The sequence below is a fragment of the Labrus mixtus genome, chromosome 8, assembly GCF_963584025.1.
Source record: "Labrus mixtus chromosome 8, fLabMix1.1, whole genome shotgun sequence".
In the NCBI taxonomy this organism is placed as follows: Eukaryota; Metazoa; Chordata; class Actinopteri; order Labriformes; family Labridae; genus Labrus; species Labrus mixtus.
Window position 1 is genome coordinate 10,049,182 of NC_083619.1, and position 25,634 is coordinate 10,074,815.

At 43.0% G+C, this 25,634-nt stretch overlaps 1 protein-coding gene across 2 annotated transcripts in view; it reads right to left on the reverse strand.

The window, feature by feature from the left end:
• The window catches only part of ephb3a (eph receptor B3a), a 32,395-nt gene extending 14,189 nt beyond the window's left edge, over positions 1–18,206 (reverse strand). For both annotated transcript variants that reach the window (XM_061044168.1, XM_061044169.1), the window contains exons 1-6: positions 18,000–18,206; positions 10,117–10,181; positions 6,557–7,229; positions 4,327–4,482; positions 1,505–1,840; positions 693–817 (exon numbers count right to left, since the gene is read on the reverse strand). In XM_061044168.1, coding sequence (XP_060900151.1) covers positions 693–817; positions 1,505–1,840; positions 4,327–4,482; positions 6,557–7,229; positions 10,117–10,181; positions 18,000–18,063 — 1,419 coding nt within the window. In that variant the 5' untranslated portion in view covers positions 18,064–18,206. The remainder of the gene's footprint in view (positions 1–692; positions 818–1,504; positions 1,841–4,326; positions 4,483–6,556; positions 7,230–10,116; positions 10,182–17,999) is intronic.
• Between the last annotated feature and the right edge of the window lie 7,428 nt (positions 18,207–25,634).

Genomic DNA, 25,634 nt, shown 5'->3' on the forward strand with positions numbered 1-25,634 from the left:
AGCTAATGATAGCTAACTTAAGATTTTGGTAAATTGGCAGATTTCTTTTAAACTGAAACTATTAAATTCACCTTAGCCTACTTGTTTCCAGACTGAAGTTATGCTACTCTGAATATCAACATTAAGGTGCATTCATTTCTCTGATGGATTGTTTCAGCAGCAGGGTTTTGCTTTCATAGCTTTAAACTAAGAAACAATATTACATATTCATATACAGTATATATGACAGTTCTTTAAGACATTAGCTATAGCATTTCAAATGAATTAAGCTACTTTGGTCTAATGTCAGTCAAGCAGATTAAGTTGTTACTAAAACTGGTGTGTGAGTGACTGAAACAAACACAGGCCTTTTCATTCTTTAACACAGTGTTGTTTTCAGACTGCCTACAAGGATCTAAGAATCTTTGATTTTACCACAAAAGGTTAAAAAGAAATATGTAATAATAACTACAGGGCCTTACTTGGGAAGTCTATACCAGTGAGGGAGCATTTACATCAACATTTTTTGAAGCCTGACTTGCTCACACTCTCCAACAACAAACATTTCTATCCCCTAAACGCATCACATTTCCGTGTTACATTTTTCTCCACTCTTAAAAGGTGTCTGTAGATACGGGGTTGGAAAAGTTCAGAGTCAATAAGGCATACAGTGTGACCTAGATAGATGTAACAGCTAAAAATTCAGAGCTTACCCTCTCATGGTATTTAATTTCGTAATCGAGGATGACCCCATTTGGTTTCTCAGGCGGCAGCCATGACAGACTGAGAGTGTCTGAGGTGGAGCGCATCAGATGAACGGTGGGCACAGCTGAAGGTGCTGCAGTGAGACAATGGAGAGGACACAGGTTACACCGTAAGTCGGGGGAAAAGTCTCTTCATATTGTCAGCCGCCAAGAGTCTCTCCTTCCGAGTCACAAACCATCAAAGAGAGATAATGTTATTCAGAATCCTTCAACCTGAACGATTTAAGAAAAACGGTACAACATGTTTCACCTTCAGCGTTCTGCAGTTTATTGATTAGTGAGGCCTGAAAGTGACTCGATTGACAGTCATTGTCTTGGGTCCATAAACTGCAGAAAGCTGGATTAAGTGCAGGTTAACTGGGAGAGTAATTACAGTCTGTGGAAAGGTGCTGAGCAGTTTTGGTGATGATGACGCTGCAGATATTAAGAGGAGGTGTTGAAAGGTGACATTGTCAGTGACGGTTGACGGTACACTGAAAGCTGACAGTCGAGATATAACGTTTATTTATGATTTCATCCACCCTTCCTGTTATTTCTTTAGCTGTTTGCTTTCCGTCTGTCACTCTCTCTCCAGTGTTCAGTGTGTGTTAACTGATAACATTGCTCTGGATACTAAAACTCATGAATACACTGATTGACATTGACTGAACATAACCAGCCTGTTCCATCGTGTTGTTAAGTGCTATTGATCCAAGCTGCCCTAAGAATTAACTCAGTTTGTGGACACATTAAGTGTCACTGACTGATGTTCTTGTACTAACCGGCTTGGTTGGTGGTGATGTTGACCGTAGAGTAGCTGGGCGAGGTGGGGTTTTTCCCAGAAACCCCGTTGACCGCCTGTACCTCGAAGCTGTAGCGGGTGTGAGCCTGCAAGTTCCTCACCACCACCTTCCTCTGCCGCAGCCCCAGCCTGCGAGGAGCGATGTCAACGTTGTCGTCGCAGCGCGTGCAGGGGCTCCGGTCCTGCAGGCATTTCTTGCACACCACGTTATAGACGAGGTCGCTCCTCCCGCCGGTGTCTTCAGGCTCCTCCCACTCCAAGGACAACGAGGTCTCGTTCACGCTGGAGATAACGTTGCGAGGCGCCGAGGGGATGGCTGCACAAACACGCACACACAGACACAGACACACGTAGGTGTTTAATGGGTGGGCAGGAAGAGAAAAGCAAACAGCTGAGGCTTTAGTCATGTTCCCTATGCAGTGCTTACATTATCCTCCCTGAATGGTGCATTAACGTATCAATGTCTCTGTAAGAAGGCAACAACAGGACGTACTTCTCGTACAAAAGTACACAAGAGTTTAATCCTTAAAAAAAACAAAAAAAACAACAGTTTGCACAAATAAAAGTTTAAAATGCTTCACATGCCCCAAACAAATCTTTTAGACGGAGAAAAGTGCAAGGAGGCATGTAAAAACATAAGAATGGGAGAAATCCTTCCTGGTGCAGATAAATAAATCAACATATTCAGAAACAGGAGAATAAAAACATCTTGTTATGCACAAGCAGAACTTCCGCTGTTCATGACTAAGTAATGCTCCTTTATGAAAAGCACAATCCTTCACAGCTCTGCTCTGAAACCTGCCTCCATCCCTATGTATGTGTAACCCATCATGGTGCTAGTGGGACTTAATCCATACTTCATATAAATTCATGTTGTTTTATCAGTACAACCTGACTCCATGTTTCAATAGGCAGTGCAGCGTTATGAGTGAAGAGTGTTTGAAACCTGGATAAAGTGTGATAACCGCAGAGGGGGGCAACAAAGATTTTCTTTTTCATTTTTATCCTATTTCAGCGAGAGAAGAGACAGGGCTCTAACTCTAAGCTTCCAGCTGCAGAGAGTCTAACCTGTCTCGGAGCAGAGAGAAGAGAGACAGAAAGAGAGCAATGGGAAGACTCTCAGGCCGTCAGCTCATGTTGGCCAAAACTGCCAGTCTCTGTTCAGCTCGCCCTGAGCCGAGTTTCTCTCGTACTGTCCTTCCTAATTAGGCCTGCACAGTTCAGAGTGGAGGCTCTTCTAATTGGACACCCGTCTAAAACACACGCTGAGCCCAAGCTGCCGGCCATTGACTAGCTGAGCCGCTCTTGTGCAACACAGCGCTCCAAACACAAAGCACATTCTGCCTGGCACAAACTCTGACAGACCACAGGGACAGAGCTGTCATCCCTGTGTGTGTTTGTGTTTGTGATAGTGTGTGTTTTTGTTCAGAGGTGGTGCTTGTGTCCATGCCCGCCTGTCTGTGTGCGCTGGTCAGTGTCCACAGTGTTCCTGTGACAAGGATCTGGGGAAGACAGTTGCGGTCCGTGTGTGTCATTTAACGCGGCGAAAGGCCCCTGGGGGGGTGATTTTACACGGTCAAGGCAGCACATGTCGCTCTCCATCAGCACGACGGCTGGGACTTCTCTTCTCAGGCCTGAGCATGCAGAACAGGCACCGACACTGCGGTCAGTATCAGACAAGACTAGTTTGAAACGTGGAATCCGGCTGCAGATTTTTGACGGATTTATGAATTACCCGTAATTGTTTGAGAGGAAATATCAGCTACAGTAATTGTGCAGCTATAGTGAATAAATGTACAAATTTACGGAGACGATTATCAGTCGTTTAGAAATCAGCATCTAAGCCTCAGGACTAAACGTGGAGGTTTCAGTGTTTCGTTTTTGTCAGAAGATGCGCTGTCAACTTGTGAATGTTTTAGTATGACGAGTTTACAAACACGGATTAAAGAGGTGTTTTCCCTTTTCCCACAAGGGATTAAGGCAGAGAGGACAGACCAACAATGTGTGAGCCCTAGCTGGTTAACTGTAAAGTGATTTGAGTAATTCATTTAGTATTTAAAAAATGTACATCGGTCCAGTCCAATAACTTGAGGAGATATCATCCCTGCTGACACATTAACACTATTTTTTAACTACAATTGTTTAGGGGCACTTACGAGTTGAAAGAAACAAATTATGAAAACATCAGCCAGATACCATCAGCTTCTAAATCAGTCTGGGCAGAAAGTCGTAAAAGAGGCGCTACTTGTACGGCCATGTAGGGCAGTTCTATTATTACAGAATGTCTCTCTGACGTGTTTGGGGCCAAGCACAAGAACTTTATTCTTGTATCTGGTCCTCTAGGTCTGAATGTCCTCAAGGCATGCTTCTAGTTTAGTTAGCTGATCGGTTTCATCCATATATCATGTGACTGGTGTTATTATCATGCATGTAATCAAGCCGCTTCATACTCTTTTTTTTGTTGTTGCAAAAGGCAATAAACTGGCGTCGTAATCAGGGACTCGCTTGCTTTGTCAGCCATCTTGGTTTCTGCAACGTCCTTATTTTCACGTCATGTCTTGCCCCCTGAGCCCCCATCCAACAGGAACATTTTCACACTGAAGGACAAGCGTGAGTAGGAACTCAGGAGGATTTCAGGGACAGGATGGCCCGAGATTTTCTAGCAGCTTAACGCTATCATTGCAACCGTCATTAAAAGAGATTCAACCTGGCATTTATTTGACTGTGCTTACTGTGTGTCTCTTACTTTTCAAATATGGGATCAATGACTTTTTGAGTCAGTGCATTGGAAGGATGACTTACTGGTGCAGTCTGAGTCAGGGGGGTCACTGTCAGCCCGGTAAAAGCCACTCTGGCAGGGACAAATATTGGCTCCTCGTGCACTGGTGCGACTGTTGGATGGGCAGGGGGAGCAGGATCCCTCCCCGAATTTGGATTTGAAGGTCCCAGGGAAGCAGGCTGAAAAAGCGGCAGAGGAGATAAAATGGGACAATGAGAAGAGAAAAACAAAAAACAAACACTAAGCTGTCGCTTATCTGAAAAAACAAGCGGCTGTCATATCAGCCACAGAACAAAAACTGTACCTTTGAAGTACCTGCAGCGTTCGATTTTTGGGCAGAAAACGCAGATAAAACGTGACAAATGGCAAACACTTCAGCATATGGTCTTATCTATACATTTGCATCTGCTCTTTCGTTCTCACTCCCTTTTCCAGGTGACATTAATCTCCCCTAAAAGAGAGTCTGGATGACAGCTAAGTTTCATGTTGAAGAGGAGGAGAAGTGGGATAAAGATGAAGATAGACTGTTGACAGGAGATTGCTGTTGTCAGACAAACAGGGATGGAGAATGCTTTTCGAAGACGAGGGATACACCCCAAACCCATCAATCAGTGTCTGTTGCTTCCAAAACCACAGCGCTGCATACAAACAAGGCGTCCACATGCATGCAGAGTGGCTCCATAATAAGCCAATAAATCAATTCAAATGAAGGGACATCAGAGTGGACGTAAATTAGCTGAGGATAGTTGTTAGGAAAAATATACAAAGTGTATGGTAATCTCGCACGATGTGTCCAAGCGATTAATTTGAATTCCAAAAGTGTCGCGCTGAAGGTTGCCTGATATCGAGTCTTAAGGATAAACCAGCATAAGCCCGGACTAAAGACGGATTCAGATAAAGGGGATTAGCAGCAAAAAGGCCTGGATATATCTGCCTCCAGAGCCCCATGTTTTACTGTTTGCTACATTCCAAACTGGTGCTGTAAAAAGTTGGGTCTCTGGCAAACATCTGTCCTGTCAGCGTGACGGCTTCTAAAATCCAGCAGTGAGGGAGAGAGGGAGCAATTAACTAGTTTAGTCTAAGTGGTCTTTCTGTTTTAACTCCCAACAATGGCACTTTTAGGAAAATCTGCACAGCTAATGGCTCCACATTGTAGCTCTAAAGCCATGCAATAAAAAGCTAAAGATGATAAGATGAGAATGCTTCCATTTTTTTTCTTTCATAATTCACTGAGACCTTTAGGGCTCTGCCCTCTCTGATCTGATTTATGTCTCTTCTCTCACACAGTGCATCATCATCTTCTTTTATCTGTTTGTTTTCCTTACTTCCTTTCAAAGGAAATCCAAATCTGCACACTATCTGTTTGCAATCCTCTTTGCAGCACATGATTATACCCCTGTTTTTGATGCACTAATGTTTTCCCCCCCCTTCTCTACCAACTGTTGTCTCCTCCTCTCCTCTTCTTCCCTCCTTTTCCTTCCCCCTCTTTCCTTCTCAAGCAGCGTTTGGCTGCGAGCATGGCGAAACGAGAGGTAAGAAATGAAATGTCTGAGTGATTAATGTAAGCGAGGCAGTGTTGGCTCACGTTGGTCTGAATGGTGTTAATGAGTGTGGCCGCCTGTAGATTAACTAACGGGAGGCCGTGGAGGAAATTACACTTCCTCATCGCGGCGGCTCGCTGAAAACCCTGGAGAGCTTTTTATCAGTCTTTGGCGGCAAGCGTTTAACCTTGAGCCGCCAAATGGCAACGAATGAGCTCTCCAGCGCGTGTTCGACACTATTTCTCAAGCCCAGGTGAGTGGAGGCTTTGCTTGTCTGTCTTTGACTTCCGGCAGCCCCTCCCCCCCCTTCCTTTTCATTCTTCTCCTTCTGGCTGCTGTTCACATCCCATCTCTGGCGATTCACACCTCTTTCCTCACACTATCTTTCTTTCTCTGTTAAAATCTTCTCCTCTGGAACCCCTTTCCTTTCTATTATCTGCATTTTTTCTCTCAGCCACTTGATTTTCTGCCTTTCTAGCTACCGCTCTCTCTCTCTCTTTCTCTCCCTCCCATCCTGCTCTCGCAATATTTGTATGCTGCTCCTCTCTGCAACACCTCATTAATTCATACTCTCCTCCACCCTCCTTCACCCCCCTTTTCAGGAGCCACACAATAAATGCAGAGAAGAGGGCACACACTGAGGTGACTTGCACTGAGCATATAAAGGAGATTTGGTTAAATAAAAGTCGAAACGTCTGTTAACCACACATACCCTGGCACTGCGTGTCGTCTGCAGAAGGTTCAAAGCCTGCGACGCAGGTGCACGAGCCTACAGGAACCATCCACTCGCCGTCCCCGTTGCAGTAGAGCTTCAGAGGCACGGAAACCTCCATGGCGTTAGTCACACAGGCGCCAGGGGCAATCACTAAGGAGGTGGCTTCTGCCCCTGTAGCGGTCTCGGGAAAGACGGCAAAGTTGGCGATAGTCGTGGAGCACTTTTTAAAGAAAACCCTGACAGAGATGAGAGACATGCAGGCGCCCAGGTCCTGGAACGCCAGGTAGAAGCCTGCCTTGGAAAGCGGTCCAAAGCTGCGTACTTTGGTGTTGATCCTTCCCGCCTCCAGCAAAGAGAAACTCTCATCTGGGGCGATGGTGTCCACCTTCACATAGGGGTTCTCCCTCCACAGTGGGTTGGTGTCTGTTGCTACGTCCCCCTCGGATTCGTAGTAAAACAGATTAAAAGTCTCTTTGCAGGAGCCAGGGATGTTGGGGATGCTGGCACAGTCACGGACTGAGAACTTGAGCTCCACATAGACTCGCAAAACGCCCTTGCGGGGGATAAAGTCCGTCCTGAGCCAGTTGTTCTGGTTGGGCTGTCGGACGTTGCACACTTGGTAGGTCCTGATCGGGCTCATTGAGTCATCGTAGCCGCTCACTTCCTCCCACTGTGAAGACAACAGAAAGACACTATGACACAGGAAAAGAGGACAGCAGGATACCTGGAAAAGCTTTTAGCAATCTTCATTAAACTTGTCCCAACAACACATATATCAATACTGATACCAGTACCAACACGGACACCAATAGAGATACAAAACCAACACTCATACCAATACAGATACATATATTAATACCAGTACTGATACCAAAACCAAAACCAAAACCAATAGTAATACCAATAACAATACGAGTACCATTTCTAATACCAATACCCATTAATACATATGTCATACCAGTAAAGATAATACAGCCTCTGGCACTGCCTTGGAGGTTGTATTTGATAGTATTCCAGCTAATGCACTGATCCAACCCCCTCCACCCCCCAAAAAAAATACAAAAACACCAGAACTAAGGAAAATCGACATGCAGAGTTTCGGCATGAGCCTGGTTTTGCCCAAGATTTCCGCCTCTTAAAAGGACGCTTTGTCTTGCCACTGTAACTTTGCTAAATGTCGGTAAGTGCTGTGCTCATGATGGATTAACGTTGGGTCTATGTAATATAACGATGAGTAAGGTCTTTTACCTGCTTTTTGTAAAGTGTCTCGAGATAACATTTGTAATGAATTGGCAAGATTCTATTAAAGATTGATTGATATGTGACAACTCCAGACAATATCAGTGTGAACAGAGTGCTAGCAGAGAACGCTGGTTAGTCTGGGCTGGACATTTTTGAGCAATCAGTTTTCTACCAATACGCTGTATTATTTGATCACCCCTTGTGTCAGACAATACTTGATACTAGCCAATACACAAATCTAGGTATCAAATCTGGGTCGGTATTGGGACAGAAAAAGTGGTGTAGGGAGACCTCTACTCTTCATCATTGCTGATGGAGACGATAGTTGTAGAGTAGATTAAAATGAGGCTAAATTAAATGGATTATCTAATGTGTTTCACTGATGCGACAGCAGTAGTGTTTCTGAGCCACTGAGCTACAGCAGAAGCCCACTTATCAAATATGTGGTTAATTAATATTGAGTCATGTTAAACGCGCTGCATCTTGATACAAGCCATTCAAGCATAGAGGGCATTCCAAACAGCAAACAAGTGGAGTGATAAAACCGAAAATCAAAATGCAGCACATGTCCCCACTGTGTTTACTGTGTACATGTGGCCTGTGAGGAATCATTTGCTGCTAAAATGCTTCTAATTACATGAATCATTCAGAAAATTCCAATCATTTCAGACTATTAATAGGAAACATTTTCCCATTAAAGCAGATTTCACGCATTATACCTATTTGACAATCCGCTCTGATGCTGATCACGTGCTTGAGGTTATGGGATAGAGGGATGTTTTGCAGCTATAAGATCACAAATGGGTTGGTGCACATACAGTTGCTCCTACACAAACTGCAGACACACACATCCCTGTAAAGCAATTGAAATCACCTCAAGAGGAGATTTGGTTTCTAGAACACATAAATTTGTTATCTGTGCTGACAGGGATGAGGGCATAAAACTGTATATTTCCCCTCATATCTTTAATGCAAACAGGGAGTTATTTATTAAAAAGCCCATCTAAATGCAGTGCTGTTAGTGTGGCTGCCCTCCTGAGCACTTCAGGTTACGTTGGAAAGACATTATATTTTTTTCCCATGCCTACACATATAACCTCAGAGCACATATTTGCATCCAAGTGTTTTTTTTTTTGTACAGCCTGTAGCGTTGAAAGACTCATTGAAAGGCTAACATGTCACACACATGAAGAAGAGGACGGAGAATAAAGCTGTAAATGTGGTTAACACCGCTCTTTGTATGATGCAGCTAACCTAACAGGATATGATAAATGGCTTCATTGGTCAATAAATTTAGTCCATTAGGAAATAACCTTGTGAGAAGTCAATCTTTTTTGATTTTTTCCTAATTCCCTCTTGGAGTGAATACTTCGTTTCCATAACAAATGAGCTTCCCAGAAATTGATTATTTCAGCTGGAAGAAAATAATGCATAACTCATCTCACGTCTGCGATCTCCTGTGCAATTTATTCCCAAACGATGAGCCCAAGAGTCTGCATTAGGCGTCATAAATCACCAGCAACACGTTGATGCACTACCTGACAAATATGATAATTGCCGGCCCCCGAACGTATGGGCCTGTCAGGCTGCGAGGAGAGGGGCTGCCTCGCCTGGTCCTGACATATGACTTCATGGATGCTAGGACATTCAGAGCCGACCCTCATAGGAAAAAAGGGAAAGAGGAGGGCTGCCGAAGATCGTTTCCATGGAAACCCACCATTTCCATTGACTCACTTTGCGCTCACGTAGCGAAGACAAATTACACTGGCCGGGCGTGGGGGAGGTCTGTCAGGCTGTTAGCCCCAGGGTCAAATTCGTGTTGTTTTATTTTCTCACCATTCCTACAGGGGGGGATCAACTGAAAACCTTAATTTCTGCCTGTAATGCGCTCTTGGGCCTATAATATAGAAGATACAGACACATGCTTTCAATTATCCGGCTCCCTATCCTGTGGAGACACGCAGGGTAGAGTCTACCTAAAAGTCCTTATGCACTGTGGGGATTTACTTTGAGTATGTGCTCGTTTGCGCATTTGTTTAACGGCTTTATGTGTCGTCAAGCTTTTAACATTTGCTAAAAACTGAAAAACCTTGATTTCTTCCACTCATTGTGTGTTCCTCATTTGTTTTTTTAAGTATCCAAGAAAGCAAACATACACAGCAAAAACAACGATATAAAACAGTGGGAGGTGTGCTGTTCAAGGCAGACTGGGCTCTATTAACAAGCAAATGGAACAAATGTTGTTAAAGGGAGAAAAAACAAGGGAACGCAAAAAAAAAAAAAAAAAAAAGACAAACACACACACACTTACTCACCCCACTCTCTGGGAACGTGGTCCATGCCAGCTCTGTAGTTGCCCACCGACTGTCCATAAGGGTTTCTGCAAAATAAAAAGAGTGGGAGGAAGGTTGACAAAGCTGAATTAAAAGGTGTGAGGAGGAGAAACTGTTGCATTAGGAAGCACACACACACACACACACACACACACACACACACGCACACACACACACACACACACACACACACACACACAAGTACCCTCTGTGTCACAAGAGGAGCAGGTAAAACTTCCTCTCCCTCTTTCAAAACCTGCACCCACATGCACTCAAGTTTTTGAAAGCACTGACAATCAGCGCATATCTCTGACTCTGCCTAATTAATTCCTTCTCTCTGTGTGTGTTTTTTTTTTTTGCAAATGCACTCCTTTTCAATATTCATTTGTGAAGCTCAGAACAAAGCCTTCCCCAAGATGCCTTCAGTGGGAAGTATTCCATTAAGAAGCAGCAGTTCAGAGAGGTCAAACAAGCACAGGGAGATTTAATAAATCATATTTGTAAGAGAAGTTTTCACCCAGAACACCCGCGTGTGACGCCTCTCAACTCAGATTACTCAAATCTGAGTGAAAGGGTGATGCGTTTTTTTTTTTTCCTTCCCCTGGCTGTTTATGACTTCGCGGGGAGGTGAGAGCTGGGAAGAAATCAGAGGAGAGGAAGTGGAATAAAACAGCAGGATCAATGAGCATTGTTCTGAGGCTGTCAATCAGTCGTCACCTGAGAGGTGGTCCGGGGAGTTTTATTTTGCACCCTTCACAAGAAGCGACCCGTCTCTGGGTTCTCAACATGCAGCTGCGGCCGCGTCGGCTCCCATTGTGCTGTTGTTGTTAGCACATAATTACAGCAACAATTACACTTTCCTCACGGAGACTCAATGACACAACGCCTGCTGTGCACCATTTGCTCGCAAGTCGTTGATAAAGACGCCCAAGGAGGGTGTGAGAGGGTAAACAAATAGCATGTTTCTGTGTGGAACAACAGCAGCACTCCTTCCAAGAAACACGGCTTTGTTCTGTTGTGTGATAAGAATGCTGTAGGTTTATGTTCTGCTTTAAAGACAGTTAAAGCACGGCGTGTCCTTGGCTTGCTGGGTGTCAATAATAAGAGTTGTGTGATTGAGTGAGAAGATTGCTGGTCCATCTGTAGCTGCTGAGCTAGAGATGTGTGTGTGTGTGTGTGTGTGTGTGTGTGTGTGTGTGTGTGTGTGTGTGTGTGTGTACACTCAGTGCTTCAGAGAAACCAAAATGACTTTTCTTCTTTTTAGATGATGAGAGATAAAAGCAAGTAAATCAAACCGAGGTTAAAACTAATGATTACTTAAATGTTGATTGATATGCCACTTAGCTTCAATATTGTTCCATTTATTTTTACTATGTAATGCCTAAAATGTGAAAAAGCATCAAAACTTCTGAGAGTAAAGTTGAAGATATAAAAAAAAAAAATCAGACTAAATTTAAGGAGCTGGAACAAACTAAGGTTCTTTGGGCCAGCTCATCTAATCCACCTCTGAATTCAACAGGAGAGATGTAATCTGTAATGGTAAACTATGCTCCACAGTGAGTGTGATCTCTCCTCATTTTAGTGCTCCATAGGACAACGTTTACTCTGCAGTCAGTGGTGAGGCTGAAAGTTAGTAGTAAAACTTCATGGTTTCTTTGTTTCTATGCAAATGAGCTTCACTTTGTGTGTAAATGAAAACAAGCTGACAAGAGCTGACAACTTGTGTTTGATGTAAAGTGATCAACTATTTATGAAACCTTCTCAGATGCTTTTGTTCTCCGTCACAATAATGTCACAATTGACGAGTCTATAGAAAATTCTGCAGCACTTAATAACATGAGAACACAAGCTCAAAGGAGCAGTTTGGCATTTACAGGATATATGCTAATGTGATTTATTGTAAGAGTACAATAAAGAAATTGATACCAGGCCTCCTAACGTCTATACACTAAAGTTAAGGGTAGAACTAGTACGCTTACCCTCAGCACAAAGACAGGACGTTTACAGCTGGCCTACTAACAAAAACCTGCCCAGCACTTTGATACGGCACAGGTCATCATACTTTTATTTATTTCATTAATTTGTATAAAAGTATGAACGAACGACACAACCCTGTGTGTTATTATGAGCAGCCACGTTGAACCACAGACTAGAGCCCGACCGATTATTCGGTCAGCCGATAACATCGGTGTGTTGAAGGTGTTGAAGCCAAATGGTTGATTTCGTGATTTATTGGATATTTTGCATTTGTTTATCAATTTTGAGTTGTTTATTGATTATTTATTATTTAAATGAATTATTAATTAAACCGATATCAGCGTATCCAGTGACTATAGGTATCGGCTATTTTATCCACATATGCACTGAAGTTAGTAGATTTATTCACCAGTCAAATAGCATTTCATTAAACTATCAGTTGTCTTTCACCAGCAGAGTGTACTATATGGATTACAAAAAGCTTTATCACTCTCCAGAGTGTTAAGCGGTGATGCACGTACGTGGACAGTTTCTTTCCAGTTGAGTGACCATCTTGTCTTCATTAAATATATTTTCCACAAGTGTTGATGATAACTGCATTTGAGGGATCAACACAATAAATGTGTATTTATATCTATGTAGCTCTATAGATTTCATAGATCTAAGAAAGATAGATTGGCCGATATATCAGTATCAGATTTCTTTTCTCCCCAATATCGATATTGGCCACCAAATTGTCCATATCGGTCGGGCCCTAGCACAGACCACAGGCCCAGATAGAGACCACTCTGCAGAGCTGGGCTTGCATGTTACTCCTGTATCAAGGTTTTAGTTGCTAAGCTAAGCTGATGATGGTTGTAGATTCTTATTTAGCCTGACAGACACAAAGTGGTTTTGATGTTCTCTTCTAATGCTTCACAATGAGGCAAATAATGCATTTACCCAAGTTTTAAGGTTTTCCAGAAGTAACATAAAGCATGGCTCATAAATGTTAAGAATTCATAAATGGATTTTATCATCACTTACTGTTTCAACCTCGAAGAAATAATCAAGGCTGAAAACATCCAGAAGTCATGTGGCATCATGAAAGATATGCAAATAAAAATAATAATGTTATATATTATTTATGAGAGGATGTTCTGTTTTCAAGCTGATCCAGTGTTCTGAAAATGTCCTTTCTTTAAACGGGGGGACATTTTATTTTAGACTGAGTTAACAACGACGTCTTCACATATGAAGCTCTGATTAGTCATTTTAAACTGACAGTGATTTGAAATGTCTTTGCAGTGAGTGTGGGGACCTCAGCATTAAGAAGTCATGTGATTAATAAGCAGACTTTGATTGGCAGATAAAAGTGTTTTCTGTAAAGGTTTGAATAAACAGATTATAAGTGCTGCATTAAATAAACGTTTGTCAATCTTTTTACAACAGGGACTGCATTAACCTCTGCATATTGTTTAATGAGTAACATTTATGCAGAAAGCAAATGTAAATCTGAGCTTTAAATACAAAAATAAATCCTGCTATTCATTTAAAAGCACTCCTGGTCCTATGTACGCGTGAGTGTGAGGACGCGAGCGGCAGCAGTTAATAACTTCACTTGTCGAGCTTAAATCCACGACTGCGAACAAGGTTGTTTTACTGATTAGCACGACTTGAGACGGAGAGGAGGAACTAATCAGGGAAATCAGCGTCTGTTGTCTTTGCCTGGCTACCCTCAGCCCTGTGAGGCCCACAGCTGACTGATCACTCCCGGACTTCATGCCGCTGATCCGGCTCGTCCCCTGGGTGTCTGAACCGCTGCGTCACCCAATTCCCTCTTCTCTCTCCTGGTGCCTGGAGGCAACACAGAGACAGAACCGCTCATCCTGAGCTAACCACAGGTCTGAGCTGATACTCTTTTAGAACAGGCTTCACCTCACACAGCGGCGCACCAAGCATGGTGCATCTGCAATCTGGGTCCAAAACAGCGGGATTTCACCCTGCTGAGCTCTAGCAGCTCTACAGGTACTATTTGTATCCAAAACCTGACCTTTGACTTTGCGATAGAGAAAGAGAAGTCATTTTTTTTTAAAGAATACGACTGTTTTAAAGGGTACGCATAAAAGTACCTAAACTGGTTTCTGTATCTACATCTGATAACGACCCAATTACAAATTGAGGTATCTATGAGGACATCAGTCAAAGCAACAATTGGAAAAAGAAATTGTCCCTGAAAATCTACAGGTTTCAGCTGAAAAATCTTGTCACGATATCATAAAATGGATTTTCAGTGCTAGCAGGAAGTATCATGTTAGTCAAAGCTAACTAAATGTGAGCAATCAGTGCTGCTCCCCCACTATGATTTATAGTTTTTTACACTCTATCTTTGAGGGGAACTTTGTGTCAATACTGAAGTCCAGCTATCAGAATTAGTAAAAGGTGAAAAAAAGGTGTGGTACTTCACATGTCACCGTATGGTTCAATGTGCAGCCTGTGTATATCCTCCACCTTCCCTCTCTATTTAAAATCGAGGTTTAAATCGAAAGGAGGACTGTGATTTTCCCTTTAAGGCAACTCAACTTTGAAACAACCTGCCAGAGCGCACACGGCTCCAGGAGTCTGTTGCGTCTTTTGAATCACACCTTAGAAACACATGACTCCCTCCAGCTAGATTACATCATATTTTTTTAAGTTTGAATTTGTTGTAATTTGTCTGTTTTTGTGTCCTCATCCTTCATCCGTCTTATCTCAACTTTGTTTTTGCATCTTTGGTCCTCTTGTCTTGCTGTGTTTCACGATGTTTTCTGGGTTCCACTTGTTGCGTTGCCTTCTGGTGATCTTGTTTTTGCTTTTTTTTTTGTCAGAGTACTTTACAAACTCTTGTTTCTAAAAGTGTTAAACATATGCTGCTATATTTGTGCTATATTTTTCATCACCTCTGTGTTATTCTTTCTGTCTGTTGTTCAAATGAGCAATGCGATTGGATGTATTCAAATTGTCGTTAGTAGTCCCTCCTCTTGTGATGTCACTGGAACACATCTTACAAACTAAATGTTGCTATCTCTTCTCCACACTGCCACTTTGTATTCCACATTTGATAATGAAAACAGATTTCGGGCCAACAGGAGATTACTTCTGCCCAATTAAAAAAAACATGTTCTCTAAATCAGCAGTTAGCTACACTAGCTTGCCAATATTCAACTGAGGCAACGCTATAGACAGAACAGCTACTGAATGTTGAATGGCACATTGGTCGTTGGGCGAATATCTGACAACGGGGCTGATAACAATGTTCAACCAATACTAGGCTGCATTCCTACAAACAAACTACTGTAGTCACTTATAGTAGATTCAGTCCTCGCATGATATTTGACCTTACATGAGAGTGAGAGGGGACAGTTTTCTTACAGAAGGCAGCAGAAGGGGCCGACAGTAAATATCCTCAAGCTGAACATCTGAGTCCCGTCTTGTGCTTTGCCCAAGAACACTCAAATTCCAGCCTGTAAAATGTTCCTCCAACAACAACTCTCTTTACCTGAAGTGTGTTATCACCATCTCACTAAATCTTAAGATTGAAAAAGATCCCATTTGTTCCATAGTTCTCCCCCCTATACTGTCAAATTTACAATGCCTCTGAGATCGGCTGGCTGCTATAACTCAAATCCAGAAAATCTGCCCCCTCCTCTCCCATAAAACTACAGCAGCGCCGTACAGTCGTTCTTCCCCCCGGGGTAAGAAAACAATGCTGCAGTGGGAACTTTAGAGCATCACCACCCGTGGCATTTAGTGTTTTTTTTTTTTTTTTTTGATTGCCCACTGGAGCCAAAATGCCACACAACTGTGCATTCTCAGTGCGCTCTGGGAGCCCACACATGCTAATGTTTTATTCACTTTGTAAGAGAGAGGGTGCAGCATGAAAGGGAGGCCTCGCCTTGCACGACGCTGACACTCGCTGCCAACAAGCAAACATATGAAATATTAACAGCCAAACATCATCATCATCAGCGATCAGAGGACGATCAAATGCACGACTATAAATAGGTGCAAAAAAACCCCTGGTGTTCGAGCATGTAAAAAAGTGACTTGTGAGCTCATCCCAAGCAGAGGTTCATTTGTATTTTGGAGCATGCTTCCCTCTATAGAAGCACAGTGATAACAGTCGACAGTGATGCTCAGTTGGACGCTTGATGAGCTCTTTTTGAACAAGTCAAGCTGACCTAATTCAATCTCTCTTCAGGGCTGCTTGCATCTGCTTTCACAGGTCAACAAACAATGATTTGCGTTGATATCCTGATGCGAAGAAAGCAGTGACTTGTGAAAACCATCAGTAATCTTGAAGCATTTCCCTGCATGACACGCATAAACACGCTGTAGATGATTTTATAAAACGCTTCCTGAGTGGTCGTCCATCTCGCTTACGAGCGTTTTAAAATAAGAGTACAGTAAACGCCGACTGTAAATGAGAGTAATACAACATTAAAGTGTCACAAGTGCCGAGGCTTTTACTGCAGTCTGCTGGTGTGAATTGGAGATAAGTCATTAGTGTATCAGCTTTTGTAAATACACTCCAAGTTGCGGTGCAGCTTTCAAAAACCATGCGCGCACACTTGCCAATTTGAAAAAAAAAAAAAAAACTAAATCCAGATTCAAGCCATGTGTACAAATGCACTGAGTAAGCAGGAAGAGTTTTAAAAAGCCCATGCAATCATCTGCCCTTCATGTTGATCCTCAGAGGACAAACATTAGTTAACCCCTGAGCTTTGAGTAACACTTAGTTGTCTGGTTTTGGGGGGGGGAACGGGGGCTGATCGTCACGGCGTCAGAGCCCACTGGGACTCGGAGGGCTGCTGCCGCCGCATTGATTTACTCGCTGACACCAGAATTGATGAGGGATCAGGCTGGCCACGGTCCAGGAGAGGCAGATTGGACCGGGAGGGAGGGAGGAGAATTGTAGCTACAGCTCTGAGAAAAAGGAGTCGTCACCAGGGCGAGGGTGGGTAGGAGCCGTGGTGGTGGTGGTGGTGGTGGTGGTGGGGGGGCTTCTTCTCCCTTGAGCACCACTCCCCTGGTGATGGAGAGAGCTTCAGGGGCTGCAGCTTACTTGTTAAGCCATTGACCTTTAATTCACACTTGTCGACTAATATGTTTCGCATGTGTGTCCCCGTGGCACTCCAGGGGCCGCGATTGATCCACCTCGGGGTCTCTGTTTAAACGTACACACACACACACACACACACACACACACACACACACACTACTGAACCCACCGGACCTTTTTGCCGTTCATCATATGAACAGTGTGCGTTCCTGCTCTACGGTGACACTGAAGGGACAAACCTCTGGAATGTCTCCAGGGTGTGAATCCAACCTCGGAAAGGTGGGGCAAGGTGGGCTTCCTCACTCAGCTTGTGGGTGTGACATCAACAGGGGACAATAGCAACAGGGCAGTCCTTCATGCGCATAGGAAACACTTGGATGTCAGCGCGCACACATAAACAATAATCACACTAAACACAGGGGGAACGAGGCGTGCTGATACATGTGTACATGAGCAACAATCACACAGCAAATTGACACTCAGCGGAATTGCCCATTTAACAGAGCGGGCCGCTTCATATTAACAGCTTTAATTAACCAAAACATGAATGGAGTGTGGTTTGCAGAGGTAATTCAGGCTATAGAATGACTGGTCTCCGACATAAACTGGCCCCCGTGTGAGTGAAATTGGTAGAAGAAAAAACACAATCTGTGCTTTTCTGCATTTCAGATTTTTCTTTGTGTTTAAGGTAATTTTTTTTTTCATGGAGACAAAGGGGTTTTTACTGCCAAATTCTGATGCATCCAAGCAGCACCCATTGTTCATCCACGGGACACAAAAGTAGACACAAATACAAAACACGACCTACCTTCTACAGCCAGCACCACGGGCACAACGAGGCTGCACACCCACAGCAAGTAATCCATTGTCATAAAATAGGCTTTTGCAACATGAAGAAAGGTGTGCTGACTGGACCCTCCAGATGGATGGACACTCACACACGGAGCGCCACAGTCGAGCTTTTTGTTCCCCCTCCAATCATGCTCATGTCTTCGGCAACGGATGAAGACTCTCACCGCCCCATTCCCCCCCACCACCCCACAATCCTCCACCAGAACCGAGCGCTTCCCGGGTTATTCCTCCAGACTCAGGGTGAATGCGGTGCTGCTCTGTCTCATTTTCTTTCTTTTTTTCTTTTTTTTTTAAATCTCACTTTACCCAAACAGAACCTCTGTCCAGGAGCGCATCTCTGTGCTGCTGCTCGCCCCGAGCTGAGGAGGGAAACCCGGTCGTGAAGTGGTCTCTGAGGGTCCGTGAAGTCCTCTTCGGGTAACTCCGCAGAGCTGTTGCTCGTATGTGAGGGATGTGCGTCGGAATGGCAACAGTGGGACCCAGACACAGAGGGGGGCTGGGGGCTCAGGCAGCGCCAAGAACGAAACAATAAAATGTAAGGCTTCCGGCCAAGAGTTTCAAAATAATAGCTGCTACGAAACATTTACAACTTCAGAGTATTTGTTTGAGGGAAAACAGCACACATTGGGACTTATCACCAATATGGTGTCAATGTGCTGTGATATAATAGTCTTCTTTGATTTTAGGTTAATAGGCCTAAAAATCAAATGTTCGACATTATATACGCTACTGTTATAGTTTGACCAAAAAGATGTCATTGTATGAATACAGTGACAACAGAAGGCCTATTTTATCTTAACTTGTCTCCTCTTTTTTCTATTTATTGTTAATTCAATGACTGCATTAAAGACTATTTTTATTTTAATCTTTTTTTTTTATATTTGGTTAATGTTTAGTCGGATCCATTTAATTATTTGAAATATATATTGGTAAACACTGACTTTTTAAACTGTGAAAAGTCTACTTTAATAAATCTGTTCTTCTTTTTTGTATATCTTCGTCTTCTAACATAAATACATTTTGTTAAAAGGGATCAAAAAACTTTAAATCATCTGCATGTAGAGCCCAATCATTTAAAATATTTTTTTAAAGGTCGACCGAACTTATTACTGCAGATATTTATTTTTTACATTTATTGTCTGGTACTCGATATGTTCTGTGATTCACAGTCAAATGGATTATGGTATTCTTGTATATAACAATAAGTTCAGTCTAAAATCTATTCATAGATATCAACTAACAAACTGATCATTTTCAACTTAGTCGGGTTGTTTTGATTCAGAATCAAACATTTTTTTAACCTTGCCACTATTTCACATCCACAAGACATTTTCACAATACCAACAACCACACAAATGTTGCATATCCTTTGTGATTACCTTGTAGCCACATTGATGTTGAAAAAGGTGAGTCATACCTAACTGAGAAGAGCAGCTGACCTCACCCTCATCAGTGATGTCATGGGCCATGGCACCTTTTTTTCCTTTTACCTCACAATCTACATAGTTCTGACGTCACTGCTACTGGTGATGAGATCTCTGTGTAATCCACTATCATTTCATTCCAAGTAAGACGTTTCATAGCCTACATTTTATTTTGGAGTGAAAAGTCCCAAACTTCCGGGTTTTCTCCGTTTGTCTTCAATAAGCTTGACGCAGGTCGAGGGGGGGCTCGGAGATTGAGGGGGAGGAGGAGGAGGAGGAGGAGGATGGTTGGTTGGTTGGTTGGTTGGTCAGCACACAGAAGTGGCCACCAGCCCGCAGTGTGTGTCCGTGCTGGTAGCAGGTATCACCGGGATGGACGCTCCGCTCAATGCGGATCAATTCTGGCATCAAACGGACTGTGGAGGAAAACGTCAATAGGAGCTTTGATAACAATGGACAGACAGCGCCTCCCGCGGGTTACTGAGCGTGAGCGGCCATGGACACTGATCCTGCAAAGTTACCACCTGTGATTGGACACACACATGGAGCAAATGCAACAACTAGAAGGCTTCTTGTGTGTTTGAAAATCACCAATAGCCTATTTAAGAATGTTCTGATCTATCAGATGAAAGTCTACATTTAGAGCGAGGCCTGCATTCACGCCACCAAATCTCAGCACAGACAAATAAATAAAGGCCTTACTGGAACATGAACTGGGTTTTATAAATGGGGATTCAGCTCCTGGTAGTGAGCCACATCATGAGGCTCAGCTTTGCAATATGAGCCAACTACAGTTCTACAGCAGCTCACTTATAATGTTTAAAATTCAGCCAAATGTATCTGTATTTAATTTGACCTCCGATTGGTATGTGAGCATATTTGGCGATTAAAATGGTTGAATATGAATATACATTGCCTTCCTATATGTTTTTCTTATAGCCTGTACCATTATTTTACGTTGTGTTTTAAAAACATTGAATATAACCACCAAATAAATTGTGTGCCTTGATTTATTACTTTCTAACTTGTTGCTTGAAAATGATGTGATTTGTCAAAAATATCTATTTAAAAAAAAAAAAACTTCATGTAGTCTTTGGTTGATTATTAATTGAAGGGGAACTTTTTTAAAGACCTATATAAAATTAACTTCATTAGATTTTTCCACTCTGTTTAAGAATTGGCTAATATCTAAAAAAAAAAAAAAAGCCTGGTCACACACTTAAACACGCCTTGCATCAAGTCTTTACCAAATATAATAACAATTTGGCTCACAGACATGACCTGCACGGCTCTTTGAACCTTGTTAGGTTCCGACACATTACAATCAGGTTTGTCTTGTGCGTTGGAGGTTATGGAAGACGATACAGTCCTGCACATCAGAGTGATGGTTCAGATCAGTGTCCTGACAGACTGTCTGCCCTCATTAGTTCATGTCATACTTTGACCTTTTTCAGTCTCTTGCAGTCTCTGCTTTTGGGTCTCTTTCCAGCAGACCCACCCGGTCTTTTGTCCCCTTAGCGGGTTCCAGTGGAGACACAGTGTGTGTGTGTGTGTGTGTGTGTGTGTGTGTGTGTGTGTGTGTGTGTGTGTGTGTGTGTGTGTGTGCGTGCGTGCGTGTGAATGTGAATGTGCTGGTAGCAGCTCAGGGACAAGGCTCCCCTTCACACTGCTAATTCATCCCTCTATGTGCGCGCACACCCACTGCTTTATACCCCCCTCCTGCTGCAGCCAGACACAGGAACACACACATGCAAAGTACCCCCCAAAGTCCCCCTTTTTTATCCCCCTTCACTCCCCCTTCACATCCCCCATACTTCCAAGGAACTCCCCAAATCACCTCCATCCCAAAGTTTCTTTTGTCCCCCCGGCTTTGTGCACTAATTAACTACAGTTCAGTTCCCAGCAGGCTTGGGTCAGCCTCCACTACTGAAACCAGTGATGGACAGCTCTCTTTAACCAGATATACACAACCTAAGACCCCCCCCCCCCCCCCCCCCCCCAAAAAAAAAGGCCAAGCAGTTTCCCTTCCAGCAGCAGCAGTGCAGACTTAATGAACAGGTAATTTATTAATAACAAGTGACGGTGCAAAATAAGCGTCTCTGCTGACATGTGGTTCTTATTTGTTGCAAATGCCTCATGACTTGCTTGTTTGTTTGTGTGTTTAAGAAGCTCCTGGGAGACTGGGAGAGTGTTTTGGACACAATTTATAAATCTGCTAATCACTGCAGCTTCATAACAGTCCTTGAATTCCCCCAATGTCTTAAGTACACAGTGCAGTACATTTTCATTCCTGCTCATATTTGAAATAACCTGACAAGCCAAATTCTGACTGAAGGGGATTGCAAAGTGTACCAAGCCTATTATATTTGCCTTCTATGAGTGAAGTAAAATGCTTTCTAACTGCTTTTCAGTAAAGTCAGTAGAGTCCATAGAGACAAGTGTTAGAGTTCATCTGTTTTGTGTCTTCAGGTGTTGTTCCAGTTCAACCTTTCGCCCCCCTCAAACATGATGAACTGGCAGCTAAATCCCAAGATTTGAGCTGCTGACTGTACAGGGATTGTGTGTGCTTCAGTTGTTGCCGCGACAGGCAGAATAAAGAATTGCTGCTCTGGAGAGTCTTCCCATCCCTGCCGCAGATGAGAAATCAGTTCTCAGGCTCAGGGGGAAAAATACATATTTTACAGAGCATGGAGAGGAGACATGACGAGCTGCGGCTGAGGTGGAGGGAATGAAAACCGGCTCTGTGGGACAGCAGTGTTAAGCTGACAAGAAGGCATGACAGAAAATCTCCACAAAGCCAGACAGTCTGCTGCAAACTACTTGTGTGAATTTTGGAGTCTGTCCAGTCCACCGCGCTGTGTGTGTGTAATAAACATGTATGTGCACATAGGCAGTTTGTGTGCATGTGAAGACTACTCGTGGGATCATATATCTGCAGCCGCTTCTCTATTCATTTTGCATGAATCTTTAAGTTCTTTGCTCAGGCTCATATACAGTATGTTTAAGTTTCTACGTTAAGCACCCATCTAGTAGCTAATGTAAAGCATGAAACCAAAAACCATGATGCATAATAATCCTTAAAATAATCCTACATAAAGGCATGATATGGATTATGTCAGCTGTAAACAGGTTTTGCAATACGTATATGAATAATGAATGAATTCTGGTTCCATGTTTTCTCATTAAAATCATACATACATTCCTCTTTGAAATGACAATCTAAAAATTGCACTGAACTTGAATATAAAACTCAGAAAACATTCTCACCATGAGATTGCTGTTCTGGATCTGTCAGTAGTAATATATGATCTCCACCAGCAGGTACAAGCTGCCCTGTTGTCATGATATCAGATGGGTGAATTGATATTTTTCTGAGCACTTTAAGAGCTTTGATTTCATCTCACTTTTATTTCTTTATGAATTTAAGAAAACCTACAAAGAAAAGACAACTAGGCAAAGTCCATGGCTGTCTTAAGGATCACTCACTACACACAATAGAGTCCAGTGAGTTGATGATGGCAGTTTTTGCCTCTATATCAAGCGCGTGTTCACAGTAAAGATAAAAGATAAAAAAAACTGAAAAGCAGAAACCAAAATAAAGCAGCTTCATTAATCGCACCAGTCGCTTGCTGACATATGGAATCATGTCATCTAAACCCTTCCCCTTGATGGCGGGGAATTTTCCTGAATATTACCTGCTGCATTCCCTGCATAGGCTCCCCCAACTTCTTGTGAACATTTTACATGGGAACTGGCTCGAAATGAATCCAGATAAAGTCAGGGTTAGAAGTTTGTGTTTATACATGAAGGTAACCCCTGAAATTTGTGGGAATTTGCATGTGTTTTGTGCACGTGTGAATTGGGCTCTAAAGTCTGTCCGTCATCTTGGGATAAGCTCACTATGTACTGTCTTCCCTACACTCCTTATATAGCAAGTGGGAAGCAGTGAACGAGAGAATGAGTTCAGACCATCACAATTATGAAAATCAATATCATCAATATCATTAAGTGCGTGGATGCTCATGAAGGAGCTGGGTCTTAAGCTTTTTCTTAAAGATGCAAAGGGACTCTGCAAATCGGATGGAGTTCGGTAGCTCCTTCCACCACCAGCGGGCAGCAGAGGAGAGCAGTGTAGCTAGAGACTTATGGCCCAGGATCAGACCAAGGGGAAACCCACAGTGTTGGAAAAACGAAGCTAATGCGGATGTGCAAAATCCAGCAATTTGTCGAGAGTCCACTTGAGGCTGGCTGCGGAAGTATCTGCAGTCACATACACACCACATTCAAAAATGCCAGTTTTTACAGCAGAAATGAACATGTTAACAGCCTGGTACAAACAACGACATTGGTCTGATTAGTTATTGTCCTCATGGGAACACATTGTACAGGGGGTGAATTTTCATTCCATTTTGATTTTATGAATGATAGCCTACGTGTTATCCATAGTTAGGCGCATAGCTGACCTTATTGACAGATGGGCGTGATGTAACTGTTTGACAGGAGGCTTAAAAACCTCCTTAGCGAGCTCTCAGTCTGTCATTAGGTAGACTGAAAGTTAGACTGAGACAGGATTTCCAGCATGAGCGATGAGCCTCCAGAGCCCCCTCCAGTAACAGATGGATGACGTCACTCAGGCTCCGTCTATTAATATTTACGGTATATGGTTTAGACGCCTTTAATTGGCAGAGCGTAGTGGGCAAGAAGGAGTGTTTTTGTGGCTGTTTAGTAAGTGAGGGGCAGAATTTATATTTGATGTGAGCAGTAACTGGGAGCCAGTGGAGGGACTCTCCTCACATCTTAAATTGTTGTTTTCACACATATCTCTAAATAATAAGATAAGAATAAAGCAGGCACTATAAATTAATTACTTAACTTTGAAGGTACTGTAAGCTTTTGTTTGTTTTTGCACTAAGCTAAGCTAAACTAAACTAAGCTAAGCTAAGCTGACCTGCTGCAAGCTTTAATATAAAGACTAAAATTGGTATCAATACTCTTATCCGGCTCCCAGCAGGAACACAAATAAGCATTTCCCCCAAAATGTCAAACTATTCCTCTCAATACAACATGGTATTTACAAACTTACACCTCAATATGTCACGGAGAATATATGAGCACAACCACAAGGCAAAGCAGAAAAAGAATGTGACCATGAGACTAACAGATTCACTCTCTGAACAATAACAAAAAGTTGTTGTTAATCTTTTTCTTTCGGGCTGCTAATGTGAGAAAAGCAGAAAACGATCCGTCAACAAACACCGGGGGACAAAGTTAATGGGCGACAACACGGATAGATGATGAGGGAAAAACAGGAAAAGACTTTGCCCAAGGAGTTTTCACATTATTCTGCATATGTCTGAATATCTGTCATTGTCAGTCAGAGCTCCGTTTGCTTGCTAACGAGGCCAAAATGAAGAGCTCAGAGTCCTCACCAGCTCTGCTGAATCGTGACATGAAATAGTGCAGGAGTGGCGTTCTGCTTCATTGATTGGAGAAGTAATGATACATGATTACGGTCAGACAGGGAGCTGGCTGTTAGCTGGTGCTCAGGGGCACGGTCACTGCTGGGCTTTTCACAAACTGCTGTCAGTGTGTTGCTCGCTGCACGGCTGATTGATTAAATATGAATTGGTGTTGGTTTTTTGGGCGCTTTTTCTGAATCTACACCTCTCATTGTCAGCCACAGCTCCAGGTACGGCTGCACTTCCTCTGACTCCCAAAACTTCACAGCTAATCAGTGGAAAGCTGTCAGTTATTGTGTAGGAGCTTGCATAACGGTGGGGGGATTTCAGCAGGAGATTTCAGGATTGCAGCTAATCTCAGGCACAAATGAGCGCAGGCTTACTTCTGAAATAAAGAGTGCTCATCCAGAGAGTGAGGCAATACACAGCAAAAAACTAATTAAGAACAATTCCATTTTAGTGGGCACAGACAGTTTCAGCAGAAGTCTTTTTTTCTTCAGAATTATTCACAGGAGGCGTTATTGATGATTCGCCACATTCGGCAATTTTCCCACCATTCTCCTCCTCCATTATTCATCCACCTCTACTTTTTAATCTCCTGTGAGCTGACTCAGAACTCTACTTCCATTTGCAGACTGTTCCTCCTCTATGCTCATGTCTGTAGCATTGATTAAATGGACCCCAGTGGGCAGGGGATTACATCGGGGT